Source organism: Carlito syrichta, unplaced genomic scaffold (assembly GCF_000164805.1).
Source record: "Carlito syrichta isolate Samal-C Ts95f unplaced genomic scaffold, Tarsius_syrichta-2.0.1 Scaffold258652, whole genome shotgun sequence".
Lineage (NCBI taxonomy): Eukaryota > Metazoa > Chordata > Mammalia > Primates > Tarsiidae > Carlito > Carlito syrichta.
The window spans coordinates 291,843-308,604 of NW_007202748.1; the positions used below are offsets into that span (position 1 = coordinate 291,843).

Sequence of the window (16,762 nt, forward strand, 5' to 3'; positions counted from 1 at the left end):
AACCAGATTTTCTCTGTTCTAACAATTCTCCATTACTTAGATCTGCTGTTTCCGTTTTATATTAGTTTATTTTCTATTTCTTATCTCACTAGCCATACTGATTTCTGTGCACATATAGAAAAATGTCTTCTGTTGATTTAGTAATTGTGATGCAAGACTAAAGTCTTCCTTATTCATTCCTTTCCAATTTTCAGATATTTATATGCATCAACTGAATTGATAGCTCGTTATGCAAGTTCTTTTATCATATAATACCCAAGTTAGTCAACAGTTAAAGATGCTTTGATTTTTCAAGGTAGGTGGATTTCCAAGAATTTTTAAATGACAGTGGTAACACATTTAAAAATGTATCACTCAACAAGAAAACCTATGCATGAAATCAAGAAACTAATGAGTTAAGAACAAGAAAAAACACCTTGACTCTCTTCCTTGGAATTTTTGTCTCTATCATGTAACCACTAATGATATTTTGATATCCCTGTGGGGTAGAAGAGAGTAGGGGAAGGAAAAAATTTAGCAAGCTCACGTCACACACTAGTAACTTAGTATTTATTTCTGAGATGCTGCAGCTTTGACATTGTCGTAACCCAAACTCAAATAACATGGGCGTCATCAACCAAAAAAGGAAAATCTTGCTAGACTGAATTTTTGTAAAATTCAAACTTCTGTTCAACTTGGAGAAATTTAATATGGATTATAAATCAATCTCTTCTTTGGTATGGGTTTTTCTTTTGGGAAGGTGAAAATACTTTGCAACCTGTTATAGGTTATGGTTGTACAATATTATGAATGCATTAGATGCCACCGGACTGTCTACTTTGTTTTTGCTTTTATTATTTGAGATAGAGTTTTACTCTGTCACACAGGCTGAAGTGCAATGATGCAACCGTAGCTTACTGCAGCCTCAACCTCCTGGACTCAAGTGGCGTTCCCCTGCTCCCTACATTATCCTTCAGAGCAGCTGGTACTACAGGCACAAGCCACCATGCCTGGCTAATTTTTTTATTTTTTGTAGAAATGAAGTCTTGCCATGTTGCTCAGGGTAGTCTCAATCTCCTGGTCCCAAGCTGTGCTCCCACCTCTACCTTCCAAAGTGTTGGGATTACAGGCGTGAGCCAGTGCCCAGTCTTGAATTGTATACTTTTTTAAAAAAACTCCCTAAAAATGTGAATTTCATCTCCTCTAGTCCTAGCCAGTCAGGAAGCTAAGGTGGGAGGATTGCTTGAGCCCAGAATTCTAGGCTACAGTGAGCTATGGTCACGCCACTATACTCCGGCTTAGGTGACAGAGACTCCATATCTAAAAAATAAAAATAATGTGAATTTCACCTCAATTAAAATGTGCCTAGTATGGTATTTGACACCTAGCATGCTATCAATAAATTTTAGATATTTACTCTTAAGCAGACCCTGAACACTTACCATAACACTTTACGAAGGGGATTGGCAGTAACGAGACTCTGCCAGGGAAAGGAGGGGCACATAACATCAATAAGTGTACCTGATCTCAAACAAGGCGAAGTGGGGACCAAAAGGAGGCCCAAACTTTATCTGTACGATGACCACTTGTATGCCTAATCCTGAGTTGTACCCCACATCTTTAAAACTAAGAATAAATAAGTAAACGAAAAGAAATAACCACTCACAATTTTTTTTAGATATTATTGCATAGTGTCACCTTTATCAGTAATTTAGCTTTGTGACCTTGGGCATTCGTTTTCTGAGTTGAAAAATGAAGTTGTTGGAGTAGAAGACCTCTAAGTTCCTTACAACATTAAAATTCTACTATTTTAGCATATAGTATTTAATTCGTACAGCTAATATATGTTGTGTACCTTTAGCATACTGTGCTAGGCAGCAAGTACTTAGCAATAAATGAGACAGACTTGGTTCCTGCTGTCAGTGTTAGCATTGTAGTTGATAAGGTATTATGCAAATAATTATTTGCTGATAAAATTGCTGTAAGTACAATGTGAGACATGGGTTAAGGGGGCAGGGAGAGGTCTTCTAAGAAAAAGACATTTATTTTTTATCTTTCTTTTTTTTTTTTTTTGTGAATTGGAGACTCACTCTGTTGCCCAGACTGGAGTGCAGCGGCATGCTCCCAGCCACTGCAGCCTCGACCTGCTGGGCTCTGGCGATCCTTCCGCCTCAGCCTTCCGAGTAGCTGGAACTACAGGCACACGCTACCATGCCCGTCTTTTTTTGATTTATTGTAGAGATGAGGTCTCACCAAGTTGCCCAGGCGGGTCTCGAACCCGCGGGCTCAGGCAATCCACTCACCTCAGCCTCCCAAAGCACTGGATTACAGGCTGAGCTGCCAAGCCGGCTAGAAAAAGATATTTAAATATGAAGAATGAGTAGGAATTAACGGAGTGGAGGGAAGGGAGGTGAGCTTTCAGAAGAGCAGAGCAAAGTTTGGTAGTGAGAAGGAGCATAGTGCCTTTGAAGAACTGAAAGAAACTTGTGTTCCTGGCACTTTGGGAAGTCGAGATGAGAGGATCACTTGAGGCCTGGACTTCCTACATAGCGAGAACTAATCTCTAAAAAGAAATTAGTTGGGCATGGTGGCACGTGCCTATAGTCCCAGCTGCTGGGGAGGCTGTGGCAGTAAGATCAGGAGCCTCGGAGGTCGAGGCTGCAGTGAGCTATCATCACGCTGAAGTAGGGTCCAAGTGATTAAATGACAGCCCACTGACTCAAATTAGCAAAGGAGAGGATTATTAGTCAAGGCTCTTGCTGGCCAACAGCTGCTTGCAGGGAACCAGTTCCTAGCAAGTGTGCAGAGCTGCAACACAGGGCTGTCTTATGTAGTTAGATTTACATCCTGGTAGGCTAAAGATAGAACTTGGAACTACCAGGGATCTTATCGCAACATTCTTGAGGCGTGGGCAAGCAAGCAAGTTTACAGAAGCAGATGTAGCTGGTTCTGCAGGTGCGGCAGATAAGGGTACAATCAATTGCGTAATGTCTGCAGAGAAATTTTCCAGGAAAGGAGTAATGCCTGCCTCAAGGTTAGAGCTATTCCTGCTTTTTCCCCTTACACTTCTTTCTTTGTTCTCTTTGTTCCTTCTTACAATGCTACTGCACTCCAGCCTGGTCAATGAGCGAGACTCCATTTCTTTTTTCTTTTCTTTTGAGTCAGAGTCTCATTCTGTTGCCCAGACTGGAGTACAGTGGCAAGATCATGGCTACCAAAGTATGGACCTTCTGGGCTCAGGTCATCCTTCTGCCTCAGCCTTCCAAGTAATTGGGACTATAGTCACATGCCACTACGTCCAGCCAGTTTTTTGATTTACTGTAGAGATGAGGTCTCGCCATGTTGTCTAGGCTAGTCTTAAACTCCTGAGCTCAGGCAGGCCACTCAGCTCAGCCTCCCAAAGTGCTGGGATTACAAGTATGAGTCACCGCTCTTGGCCAGAGACCCCCATCTCTTAAAAAGAGCAGAAAGAAGTCTAATATAACTGGAACTCAGAGAGTGACTGGTGAGATAGACAAATGCTGGATCACATGAGACTTCTCAGGTTGATTAAGGATTTTGGACATTATCCTAAGAGCATTGGGACGTCATTAAAGGACTTTGAGCAAGCACTATTTCGTTTCTGGCCCTCTAGAGAGCACTTTAGAGGAGGGCAAGAGAGTAAATGTGGAGACAAAGGAGGAAGTCGCTGCAGTGGCCAAAACAATGATGCCTAGAACTAGTATACCAATGGTGGACATGGATAGTAGTTAATTTGAGAATGATTAAGGACAGAGAATATGTCTTGATGAACTGACTGTGAGAGAGGACAAGGAGAGAAAGGTGTCAAGGAAGACTCCTGGATTTCTCTCTTGAGCATATAAGTCAGTGCATGCAAAGAACAATGGAAGGACTTCTGCTTTTGTTCAACATGGTATATCATGGACTAGATTCACCTTCTACCTGAACTGTTTTTTAATGACAAACTTATTATTTTTTTTTGAGTTGGAGTCTCACTCTGTCGCCCAGACTGGAGTGCAGTGGCCGCTCCCGGCCACCGCAGCCTTGACCTGCTGGGCTCCGGCAATCCTTCTGCCTCAGCCTTCCAAGTAGCTGGAACTACAGGTGCGTGCTACCACGCCCGGCTAATTTTTTGAATTATTGTAGAGATGAGGTCTTGCCAAGTTGTCCAGGCGGGTCTCAAACCTGCAGGCTCGGGCAGTCCACTCACCTCAGCCTCCCAAAGCGTGGGATTACAGGCTGAGCCACCAGAGCCCGGCTGACAAACTTATTAAACAATGGTTTTCAGAACGCTGACCATCAGGCAACAATTAACTGTGATCACTTAGAGATAGGAAATAAATGAGGTGAACTCTGCTATTGCCCCAGCTTACCACTCTGAAAGGCTACAGTACACTGCAGGGAGGGAACCCCAGGCAGAGACAAACAGACTCCCTAGTTGAAGAAACAGAGCTAAGAGTGCAGAGAGACTGCGGCAGCTAGAGTTCACAGGACAGAGGACCAGAGAGGAGAGCGCTGTACAGGGAGAGGAGAGATCTACAGAGGGACTTCCTATAGTAACCTGCTGGGCATTAGCACATTCATGTGAGGAAGCTCCTTGAAACTGAAGAAAGAACCCTCTGAAAGAATGCAGCGCCTGGCATACAGGACCAATAAGAGTGCCTACTCCCACCAACCAGGAGAAACCTCATGCTTAGAGAAGGGTCTTGTCTCAGTAGGGGTAAGTACGTTTGTCAAAATGTATCAAGCTGTGCACTTCAAATGTGTGCCATTTATAAAGAGATGATGAGTTTAGTTTTTGACATGGGGTTTGACTTTGGATGCTAACTGAAGACATTGTTTAGGCAACTGACTGTATGGATGAGTGAGGTAGTTCTAGTGGGGTGGTGGAGGCTGTTTGAAATGGAGTGAGGAATGAGTGGAGGGTTGAAAATGGCTCTTACAAGGGAAAAAGACTAGTAGTAGCTAGAGGGAGAAGTGGAATCAGAGTTTATAGTTTGCTTTATGATGAGAGACTTAATCTATGTTTAAATCCAGATGACAAAGATGGAAGACACAGGAGTGAGAAGGATCAGATATAAGTAAGTTTCCTGAGAGGGCTTGAAGGGTTGAGGCTTATAGCACAGGTACATTGGGCTTAGACTGGGTGAGAGGGCTACTCTATCCACTCCATCCTAGCAAAAGAAACCGAGAATAGTTGAAGATCCAGGTTTTTGAACTGGTAGGAAGATGAAAGAGTGCTTGTGCATTGGATTATAGACTTTCCTTTTTTGTATCTATCTAATTTAAATTACATGAACACATATCAGAAAATTAGGAATTTTTAAAGTTGGCTCTTCATGTAGAATGCCAACCCAAAATTTTAACATATTGTGGGAGTTAAAAGTTTTTATTCTTCACAACTTTGCTTGTTTGCTTATCCAGGCTACCTGCAATGGGTAACCAGCCCAAGTTCCATTACCCATTGTCCAGTGTGCTTTGTCAAATGTCACAATTGTACTTTTCCTGGCTTTTAGCAATCTTGAGTAAACTCCTTGGTGACACCTTGGTGTCAGTTTAGATTTCCTAAATACTGTGGTGTTTCTAATTGATTTGAAGAATAACTAAGAATAAGCCTTGTTATTTAAGTGACTTGTTTTTGTTTTTGTTTTTTTGAGTTGGAGTCTCACTCTGTTGCCCAGGTTGGAGTGCAGTGGCACACTCACAGCCACCCCAGCATCAACCTGCTAGGCTTCGGCGATCCTTCCGTCTCAGACCTCCAAGTAACAGGAACTACAGGCATGCACTACTATGCCCAGCTAATTTTTTATTTATTGTAGAGATGAAGTCTTGTCAATTGCCCAGGCTGTTCTCGAACCCGCAGGCTCAGGCAATCCTTGACCTCCCATAGTGCTGGGATTAAAGGCTGAGCCACCGAACCCGGCCTTAAGTGAGTGATGTTTTTAAGAACAAAAAGAATTCCTGGACTTAAAGATCTCAGCTTTATTTCAAAGACTATAAAAACAAAAGATATTGTTATCTAACTGAAAAGAATTGTAAAAGAGTCATAGAATCCTTTTTTAATACACATTTTTTAAAAAATGAGTTATATATTTATGTATTTATTACATAATATATATTTATGTAATGTTATTTTTCTACAATGAATATGTATATAGTATTTGTAGAAAATATAACAAAGGCAAAAATCACCATCCCAGAATAGTCACTATTAACTTTTTTTTTTGAGTTGGAATCTCACTCTGTTGCCCAAACTGGTATTCCAGTGGCACAATCACGGCTCACTGCAACCTTGACCTCCTGGACTCAGGATCCACTCATGCTTCAGACTCCCAAGTAGCTGGGACTACAGGCACGCAACATCATGCCCAGCTACTTTTTTTATTTTTATTTTATGTGGAGACAAGGTTTTGCTATGTTGCCCTGGCAGGTCTCAAATCCTGGGCTCAAGCCTCCCAAAGTCCTGGGATTACAGGCATGAGCCACTGCACTCAGCCACTGTTAATATTTTGATGAATTTTCCAAAGCCTCTAAGCATTTCTTTTAAGAAATATTATATATACATGTATATATATGCACACACACATATATACATGCATGCATACACACATATGTAAGAATTTCACATACATGCTATCATGCTGTTCTTGTTCTACAACCTGCTTTTTTGCCTTAATGTGTTGTGAACATCTTTAAATACCCACGAAAACAGCAGAATAACCAGTTTAATGACTGTACAGAATACTATTATATGATTATTTATAATTTATTTCATTAGTTCTCATGATGGACATTTAGATTGTTTCCAGTGTTTCACAGAGTAAATCATGCTACATTGAGCATCTTTTGTTAGATCTAAACAAAATTTTAAAATTTTATATGTATTGCCAAAGGGATCTCCAGAAAGATTGGTCCAAATTATATTTCAAAGAACAAAAAATGAAAACTTGCTTTCCTACATTTTAGCCAACTGGAGAGATTTTAAACTTTTTAATACATGCCCATTTCATAGGTGAAAAATTATGCTTCAGTTTTTTGGGGTTTTTTGAGTTGGAGTCTCACTGTTGCCCAGACTGGAGTGCAGTGGCACAGTCTTGGCCTACCACAGCCTCGACTGGGCTCAGGCAATCCTTCCACCACAGCCTTCTGAGTAACTGGGACTATATAGGCTTATGCCACCATGCCCAGCTAATTTTCTAATTTTTGTAGAGACAGGGTTGCTTTGTTGTCCAGGCTGAGCTCAAGCAATTTTCCCTCCTCATCCTCTCAAAGTACTGGGATTACAAGTGTGAGCCACTGCGCCTGAACTGTTTCAATATTTTTGTATGCATTTCTTTGGTTGCTAATAAAGTAATGTTTACTGGCCACCTGTTTTTCTTCTTTTATCAATTTTCCATTGTAGACTTTGTCTATTTTTCTGTTGGTTCAATTTCTAGTATTTAAAGGTAAGGAAACTGAGGTAACAAAAAAAGGAAATGAATTTCCCACGGTCATCTAGTAATTCAGTGATAGAATCAGTAATCATAGCTTGCTAGAAATGGAAGAGAATCATGGAGATCATGTCACATCCCACCCCTCTGTTAAACAGATGTGGAATAGAGGCCTCAGGATCTTAGGTGACTTGCCAAAGGTCGGCTACAAAGCTTATTGGTGATAGAATTACATATGTTTTCTGATTTACTTCTCACTACTAGTCTTTATTATTCCCATTTGAACAGATAACCGAGGTTCAGAGAGCTTCAATGATTTGCCCAGAGTCACATATTTGTAAAACTGGGACTAGAATCCAAGTCTTCTGATTCTTAAATGAATATCATTTACTCTCAAAATAGTGACAGTGGATATGTTTCTTGGCTTCGCTCACTTGATAAAATATGATTTGCTTCTTGGAGTTTGTAATTAAAACTGTGCCTCTAACAGTCCATGTTGGTACTGTTAGAGGCACACCAATCTGATACTCATGACACTTAGGAGCTTAAGGGACTTTTCATTGTTAACTAAAAGCAGATCAGAGACCATGTTTTATGCTTTTATTTAGTGAATAGAATTGAGATCCAGGTGCTAGATAAGACCTAAATTTTCTATGGTAGTGAAGTCTGGGTTGAAAGTCTTAGCATTTCCTTAGATCTATTTTTATTCCATTGAGAATAAACTCTTAATATATAAAATGAAAATGACATTTGGGTTCTCTGAAGTGTAAAATGGTCCTCAAATCATCAAGGGGTCTAATAGGAACAAAATCAAAACCATGTCAATTGCATCCTCCATATCTCTGAAAAAACCTTCATTTCTCGACAAGGCTCAAAATTTAAAAATCATATTAGAGCTAATTTGGTTGAGGCTTCATCCTATAGAGATCCACAGAGATTAGTATTGACTTGTATAACTTTGTTGACACGTTAGGTTTGGTCCAGACGTTGATTCTTATCTTTAATATTTGTCTGATTTTTTAATTGTAACAAGAGTTGCACACTGATTAACATCAGTACATGCAGAGATGGTTACATAACCATATGAACCTTTACCTCACTCAGTCCACTACTGAAAAGTGAATATCTCCAGAAGTTATTCTTATTCTAGTATCAAACATAACAGTCCTTTAAAATCTCCTTTGGAATGTTGAAAAGGGATCAAATGAAACCCTCAGAATGGTTATTTATTGGGGAACAAGAAACCTACAATTTCATTCACCCATTGTAGCTCCGCTGTCTCAATTTAATGCTCAGTCCACAGTAGTGATGGTAAAAGATGTCCTGTACCTGCAGAGATGGCAGTGGAAGAGAGGACATCACCTCTCCATTTATTGCTTGTTGCGATTTGGGCTGTTTATGGGCAGAATTGCTCTGTGGGCGCTTCTAGTGGAGAGTGGAGGAAATGAAGATTGTAGCAAGAAATCAACATTCACACATGACCCATGAATTGGCTAATTTCTAACATGCAGTTAGTTAAGAAATGATTACAGCCTGAGGAGTCATGACCTCAACTTTTCATCAGCTCCATTGGATTGTGCCTCAGTTTGGAAATGAAGGAGGTAAACGGGAAGTTTTAATTGTACCTGTGTGATTTATCCCTAGTCAGCTCTTTAATTTCTTCTGGCTGTCTGAGGTTTCCGACATGCTGTAAATTTCCCCAACTTTTTCATTATCTGCAATTTCTTTATGACTTGTGAATCGGAGTGGAGAGAGAGTGTGGATTTACAGCAGAGATAAACATGTCCATAAAGTCTGTATCTGTGTCAGTAATTGTACTGCTGTCAGTGACTGTCCTGTTTTACAGGCCTCTCTTGGGAAAGGAACAAGCTTTACTCCCAGCAGCACTGAAGTGCTTGCTTTGATTTGCATTAACTTGCTAGGAGATTAGTTAGGAATGGTGGGATAGGGATTGATACTGGACCTTGGCCTCTCTTGTTTGTTTGTTTGAGGTCATATGGTCTCCTGGGATAACTGTGTGTTGAAAACAGAGCATGGACAGACAATGTTCATTTCCTGAATGAAAAAGCAACTTGATCTGTTAGATGTGAAGAATTCTTTCTGACTTCATTTTATAATGTGCCTTTTAGATGACCTCCCTTTCCTATCACTGTTGATAATTAAACTTAGCTTCCCACCTACTCATTTTCCTTGTCTTAGAATTAAAAACAAGTTTTCTTGTTTTGAGCTTTCATTGTTCCTCAAGACTGGAGTTTGCTAGAGTTAAGATGAAGACTACATCTGCCTCCTCTTAATTCTCAACTGTTACTGGTTGTTTCATATCTGCTTAAAGTGCCCAACCATTCAGCGTGAGAAAGACCATTCTAGAAAGAAGTTCTTCATATTCCTGTCTATAAAAGGAATGTCTCTCTTTAGCATTTTCTTTCTTATAGTAATTTTGAAAGAAACTGAAGTTAAGAGAAGCCCTTTTAAAACAGGTGAAAAAGTGAACACATACTTTTCTTCTACTACATTTGGTATTCAGACAGATCCTTCAAGAATCAAAACTGGCCCAGCTTGGTGGCTCAGCCTATAATCCCAGCACTTTGAGAGGCTGAGGTGAGTGGATTGCTTGAACCCACAGGTTCAAGACCAGCCTGAGCAACTTGGTGAGACCTCGTCTCTACAATAAATAAAAAATTAGCTAGGCATGGTAGTGCGCGCCCATAGTTCCGGCTACTTGGAAGGCTGAGGTGAAAGGATTGCCGGAGCCTAGCGATACTGGGGTGGCTGTGAGTGTGCCACTGTACTCCAGCCTGGGTGACAGAGTGAGACTCCAACTCAAAAAAAAAAAAAAAAAAAAAAAAGGATCAAAATTGTACTTGCAAAATTGTCCCTGAGTCTTTTGGGAGGTCGTTTAAAAGGGTAGAAGGTGGCAGTACACTTGAACAATGAGGAGAGATTACATGATCAGTTTCAACCTTTAATCAGTCCACAAATCCAAATAATATGGAAAATTATCTATTGATTTCTCCCTGCCTTTAATTTCTTTCTTCTGCTTGCATTCCTTTTTTGACCGCAACTGTTCATAGTCATCCTTCTACCTGTAGATGGGAATGGGAAGATTAAAAGAGATGATGTGGTACAAAATTGTTTGGCATCTTTCCAGAAGCTGTGGTGAAAAGTGTGGTTAGGGAAAAATTATGACTAAAATGAGATTTGAAATTATCTGTGGTTTTAATTCTTTCTCTCTCTTATTACCATCGTAGAATTTGTTCTTACACAACAAGGGGTAAATGACTTTCTTCAGGTGAGAGGAATAATCTACTTAAGGCTCTTTGTCAGTCAGTTCTTGCCTTCCTTTAGAACAAGGATGCTTTTTTAAAAAACCCCTTTTAAAAACAATTTATTTAAAATAAGAGCTCTATTGAGATATATTTCATATACCACAAATTTATCTTTTTACTTACCATTCAGTGGTTTTTTTAGTACATTCAACAGTACAAAAACTATTTAGGTATCTTCTAGTATATGGCTTGCTGCATCCAATGTAAGAAACATGCCCAGTCATCTGAAATAACCAAACAAAACCTAGAGGCATCCTCTTAACTTGGTGGTATCACTCCTTGTTTTATGTCATGAACTTAAGAATGTGTTTTCTTTAGAGAGTGCTTGACAGTCATTTTGATGCAGATCTTTATTTTCTCTTTTCTTTAATTAATTTTTTTTTGAGTCAAAGTCTCACTCTTGTCACCCAGGCTGGAGTGCAGTGGCACATTCATGGCCACTGCAGCCTCAACTTGCTGGGCTTAGGTGATCCTTCTGGGTTAGCCTTCCTTCTTTTATTTATTGTAGAGACAAGGCCTCGCCATGTTGCTCAGGCTGGTCTTGAACTCCTGACTGAGCTCTGGCAATCCTCTTGTCTTCACTCTGATTAATTTTATACAATTTGATTGTAAACATAGGAAGTTTGGACTAAGTTAGGGAGTTTCACCTATATGCCTACTCAGGAACTCTAAAGAAGAGTAAGATGTCTAGCTGGACCTGATTATGGAGATAAGGTTTCTGATTGCTTGGGTTGAAAAGCTTGTTATTACTAAGAACATCTCCTCCCAGAACGTAGTTCGATAAGTGGGGAAAGTATAGTATTCTAACTTCACAGGGAAGTATTTTTTCTTCTGGATGGAAGGAAGATAGTTTATGGTTTGCTTCTGTTTCTGCTGTGTCAGCTGTGAAGTTCAGTAAAAACAAGGGTTTAATTAGCCAACACTCTCACAGTATTGAAGGAAAATGTCATTTTAAAAAAGCAACATGGCTGGGCTCAGTGGCTCAGCCTATAATCCCAGCACTTTGGGAGGCAAGGCGAGTGGATCGCCTGAGCCTGTGGGTCGGTTCGAGACCAGCCTGGGCAACTTAGCGAGACATCGTCTTTACAATAAATTTTTTAAAAAATTAGCCAGGCATAGTAGCATGTGCCTATAGTTCTGGCTATTTGGAAGGCTGAGGCAGAAGGATCGCTGGAGCCCAGCAGGTCAACAGTGGGCTGACCATGAGCATGCCACTGCACTCCAACCTGGGCAAGGGAGTGAGACTCCAACTCAAAACAAAAAAAGCAACACAATACAAGATTATTTGAATAATAATTTGCGCACCTGCTATCTTTTGACGTGGCATTAAAGGTTTACCAAATATAGGTGCTAGAGAATGATTCTGTCACGTGTCTCCAATTGAAAGAGGACAGGCAGCTGCCCTCCTTAATCAGGCTGAGAATGGAATCCAAGAGTAGCTGGGCTTGAAACTAAAGGGAGGACTGGAGTATTGATCTGCTAACTGCTCACAGAAAGGATCATTCTTGGGTGAAAATCTTCATATGGTGTTTTACTTGTTAAAATCTCAGACTTCCTTGGAGCTACAGATTTTAAAGATGTATTTCAGATTATTAAGTAAATGAATATCAATACCCCAAATAGGTCAGGAAAGAAGCCCCTCTTTACTAACTTAAGAAGTGCCATGAAATCTTCTTTTCCTGTAATAGTTCACGATGAAAAAATTTTAAACATCCACTGAATTTACTCCACCTACACACACACATACACACCCATTCCCTTCCTCTGCAGCCATCTGGAAGTAAATTTTAGATATCATGGCACTTTACCACTAAATATTTTAGAACATGTCTCCTAAGAATAAGAATGGTTTCCTACATAGTAAGAATACTGTTATTGTATCCAAGAAAAATTAATAATTTTAAAATATTCAGCATTCTTCCATATTCCTCAATTGTCCCTAAAAATCTTGGCCAGGCGTGGTGGCTCACACCTGTAATCCTGGCACTTTGGAAGACTGAGGTTGGAGAATCACTTGAGCTCAGGAGTTCAGTACCAGCCCGAGCCACATAGTGAGATCTTGTCTCTACAAAAAGTAAAAAAAAATTAGCGAGGCATGTTGGCGCATGCTTATAGTCACAGCTACTTGGAGGGCAGAGGCGTGAGGATCACTCGAGCCCAGGGGGTCAAGACTACAGTAAGCTGGGATCGCACCACTGTACTCCAGCTTGAGCAACAAAGTGAGACACTGTCTCAAAAAAAAAAAGAAAAAAATCTTGTGCACCTTTAAAAAAATAATAATAACCAAGATTCAATCAAGGTTCAGGCATTGTAAATGCCATTCATTGTATTCTTGATAGGAGAACATTTAGCACAAAATTCTGCACAGCAACTCTTTTAAATATTTACCAGCTTTTTCTACTGTGAACATATATTTACTCAAATGACTATCATTTTCCTCTAGAATATTGTGTTTCAGGTTCTTCCTCTATAAGCCTGCTTTGACAGGCTTCTTTCTGGTATTCTCTTCCTGCAATAGAATTACCCGTAGAATTGATCTTTTCTCCAATAACTACTCTATTCCATAGTCAGAGTAATATTTTTGAAACACAAACTGACATGTGATCTCATTCCCTTCTCTTTAAAATCCATTGGTGACTTCTCATTGTTCTCAGGATAAAGTAAAAACCCTTTAACTTGACTTTATAGCTCTGCCTGATCTGGCCTTTCCGAACATGTGTTCTGTACATGCAGAAAAAAGAGGAAAAAGAGAGGAAAAAAATTCAGGACACTCCTTGGAAGAGATTAAACTTTAGGATTCAGTGATTAATATTTGCATATGGGAAGAAGGAATACTTCACTCTGGGAATCAATTTTTGAGACTGGATTGGTTAGAGTACAAACAATTGTGGTCAGAGAAGTAAGGAGGAGCTAGATTATGGAGAGCCTGAAGGATCAGATTGAGGAATGATCTTCTAACATCTGATAGCAGCCCTTGGAGAGAATGGAAGTGTGTGGGTTGGATCTGAGACTGGCTGGGAGGCTGTTACAGTCCAAGAATACAGTAACTGCTTGTACTGGATGACTAGCATGAATGTCAAGGAGGGAACAGTTGAAAGACATTTTGGGGGGGAAAATAGAAAAACTGTAACGGACTAGAGAAACGAGAGTCAAAACGATTTCAAGATGTTAAACCCCTATGGCTAGGAGAATACAATTTAGGGTAGAACTGGGATATGGATTATAAAATTTCAATTTTGTGTGCCAAAGTGTTGTTAAAGCATCTTTGAAACAAATAAACTACTATCAGAGTTATAGACTAAAAGGTTGTGGATATCAGGTCTATCAGGATAAAGCGTAACTATAACAGGAAATCTAAAATATTAATAATTGTGACTTACACAAGGTAGGATTTAAAAAAATTTTTTCCCACAGAAGGAAGGCTGACTAGAGGTAGGCCTAGGGGGTAGCACAGTTCCACAGTGTCATCAAGGACTAAGACTTGATCTTTCCACTCCGCTTTCTTAGTGCGTGGCTTCTACCCTAAAGGATGCCTCATGAGTGCTGGAGCTCTAGCCGTCACTCCTGAATTGTAGGCCAAAAGACAGTGGGAAGAGAAAGGAGCAGAAAAGGAGTCCCACACAGTTGGCTCTTTTCTCTTGAAGCATCCTTCCTGGAAGTTCCACATAACTTAATCTCTTAGCCTGACTTAGCTGCAAAACATTGTAATCTTTTATTCTGGGTTATAATTTTGATGATGGCTAAAAGTTGGGATTCTATTAATAAGGAGGAAGGGGAGAATAGGTCTTCAGATAGGTAGCCAATGTTTTCTGCTGTAGTGGGGGACAAGAGACCTATGCAAGAGCAGTGGGTCAGTAGGATGTATGAAGTGATGGTTATGTTAAGAAAGCTCAGATTTAGTAATTTCAGAGGTGCATATATGAACTTAATGTCTGTGACTTGGAGTTCATTTGTTGATTATCTTGTTTTCTTTACCAAATGAAATGTTTGGTGCTTCATAAATGAGCTAATGCATGCCCAACATGTCATTTTAAGGCATCTTGCATACCTTTTCTGGGGGGTGAGGGAGCTATTTCTTCAAGGAAGTAAATATTAGAACATTTCAGTTCTTTTTAATCTTTAGAGAGCAAGCCACTCAGGAAATGATCACCTTTTAAAATTGCTGAGTAGCAGCTCCCGTTGATAGTTCTAGTCTGGAGAAGAGAAACACCGAGTTTTCTGATTTCTATATAGTATTTGGCAAAACAGATTCTGAGATAAAAGAAAAAAGATTGTTTAATATTTTCTTTTATGCAGCTAACATGGACTAGTGAATCCAAGGGTTTATTTTTATTTTTGCTGGGTCTCATATGACCATGATTATAACAGATCATCACTGTTGTTGAATCACTGATTTCTGAAGCCTTGTGTGAGATTGGCTCTTGTGATATTTCGAAGTTAAAGGAAGTCTTTACCATTTAACATAATACAATGTATTTTATAGCTAGTAAAAAAAAAAAAAACATAGTCCTTTTTGTACTATGTTATATAATACTATAAAATACTGTAACATGATTATATAATATAAAGCTACAATAGCCTTATTGCTAATTTTCTAAAAAACTCTAACTCCTAGGAACACTTTTCGACAAAAACATGAAAACAGATTCATTTAAAAGCTGGGGCGGGGGGAACCAGCCTAAAATGCCAAATAAATCTATTTGGTTGATGCTGCTTAAGGTGGTAAAAATCAGCATTTTACCCTTGGTATTTAAAGATTCCTTGCCTTCCTTGTAGCTCTTTTCTACTGCAGGATGTGCATGATTTTGCCCTACTTAGGATGACTGGATTTTCATCCTCTCAATAGGATCAAAATTAAGCCAGTCTTCTTTACCTCCTCGATCCACATTAAACCTGTCTTGGAAAGAGTCCGTTTATTGGATAATATAGCTACACCGGGGCTCTATGACAATATCTTTTGCTGCCTCATTAACTCTTGAGCATTAGAACAAGATAAAAATGCCCTAAAGCCTCTTATCTAATGTCTGCTGTAACCTGCTGAAAGCAGGAGTGCCATTAGTTTACGTTAGAAATCAAATGGCCTTCTCCAGTGCAGGAAGTACTGATTAAACCTGAAGTGTCCCTGGAGGACTCTACAGCTGTCAGAGGGGTGGTGACCGTCCCTCACGAAAAGGGAAATCTGAGCCAGTGGTCCCAGTGGGGCGGTGCTTTAAGAACATGCACGTGGCTGCCCCAGCTGTTCTGCTTTGCCTAATGAATTGTTTTACAAGAAGAGGCTGGGTATTATCATCACAGGCTGCCTTCCTTAGGGACTGGAGCAAGCCAAATAATAAGTAATGTTAGTGATGGTAATTGAAATGTGATGGCTCTCCTGAGGTCTTCATAACCCAGGAGCTGGTTGGCACTTGTGGATTGCCTCGTCCCATCAAGGCCCTATTTGAAGCATGTCTAATTTTTTTTTCAGTTTCATAATACTGTTGTATGAGTTTTTTCTCTTCTACCTGCTATGAAAATTCATTAACAAAAACTATCTTAGTAGTATTACAGTGACGTTAATTAAAAGGGAACAGTTTTGACTTTTTCATTTAAATTATCAACCCTGCAATAGTAAAGAAGGGTCACAGCTTAGTTTTTTAGAGGAAACCACTGCAGAGATCTTTCTGGGCTTTTAAAGGAATATTTTAAACTTGTAAAGTAATACAACCTCTTTCGTTTTTTTTTTTATTTTTTATTTTTTTAGTTAGTGTCTCACTCTGTCACCCAGGCTGGAGTGCAGTTGCATGATCAAGCTCAGCACAGTCTCAACTTCCTGAGCTCAGGCGATCTTTCTGCCTCAGCCTTCCCAAGTAGCTGGGACTATAGGTGTGTACCACCACTCTCAGCTAATTTTTAGATTTTTTTTTTTTTTTGTAGTGATGAGGTCTTACTATGTTACGTAGGCTGGTCTCGAACTCCTGGGTTCAAGCAGTTCTCTCATCTTGGTCTCCCAAAGTGCTAGGGTTACAGGCGTGAGCCACTGTGGTGTGC

The 16,762-nt window shown here is 39.8% G+C and overlaps 1 protein-coding gene across 1 annotated transcript in view; it reads left to right on the plus strand.

The window, feature by feature from the left end:
- Positions 1 to 15,989, plus strand: part of LIN52 (lin-52 DREAM MuvB core complex component) — a 51,044-nt gene extending 35,055 nt beyond the window's left edge. The window contains exon 6 of the mRNA XM_008052165.2: positions 15,826 to 15,989. Within this exon, the coding sequence (XP_008050356.2) occupies positions 15,826 to 15,989 (164 nt within the window). The remainder of the gene's footprint in view (positions 1 to 15,825) is intronic.
- The last annotated feature ends 773 nt before the right edge of the window (positions 15,990 to 16,762 follow it).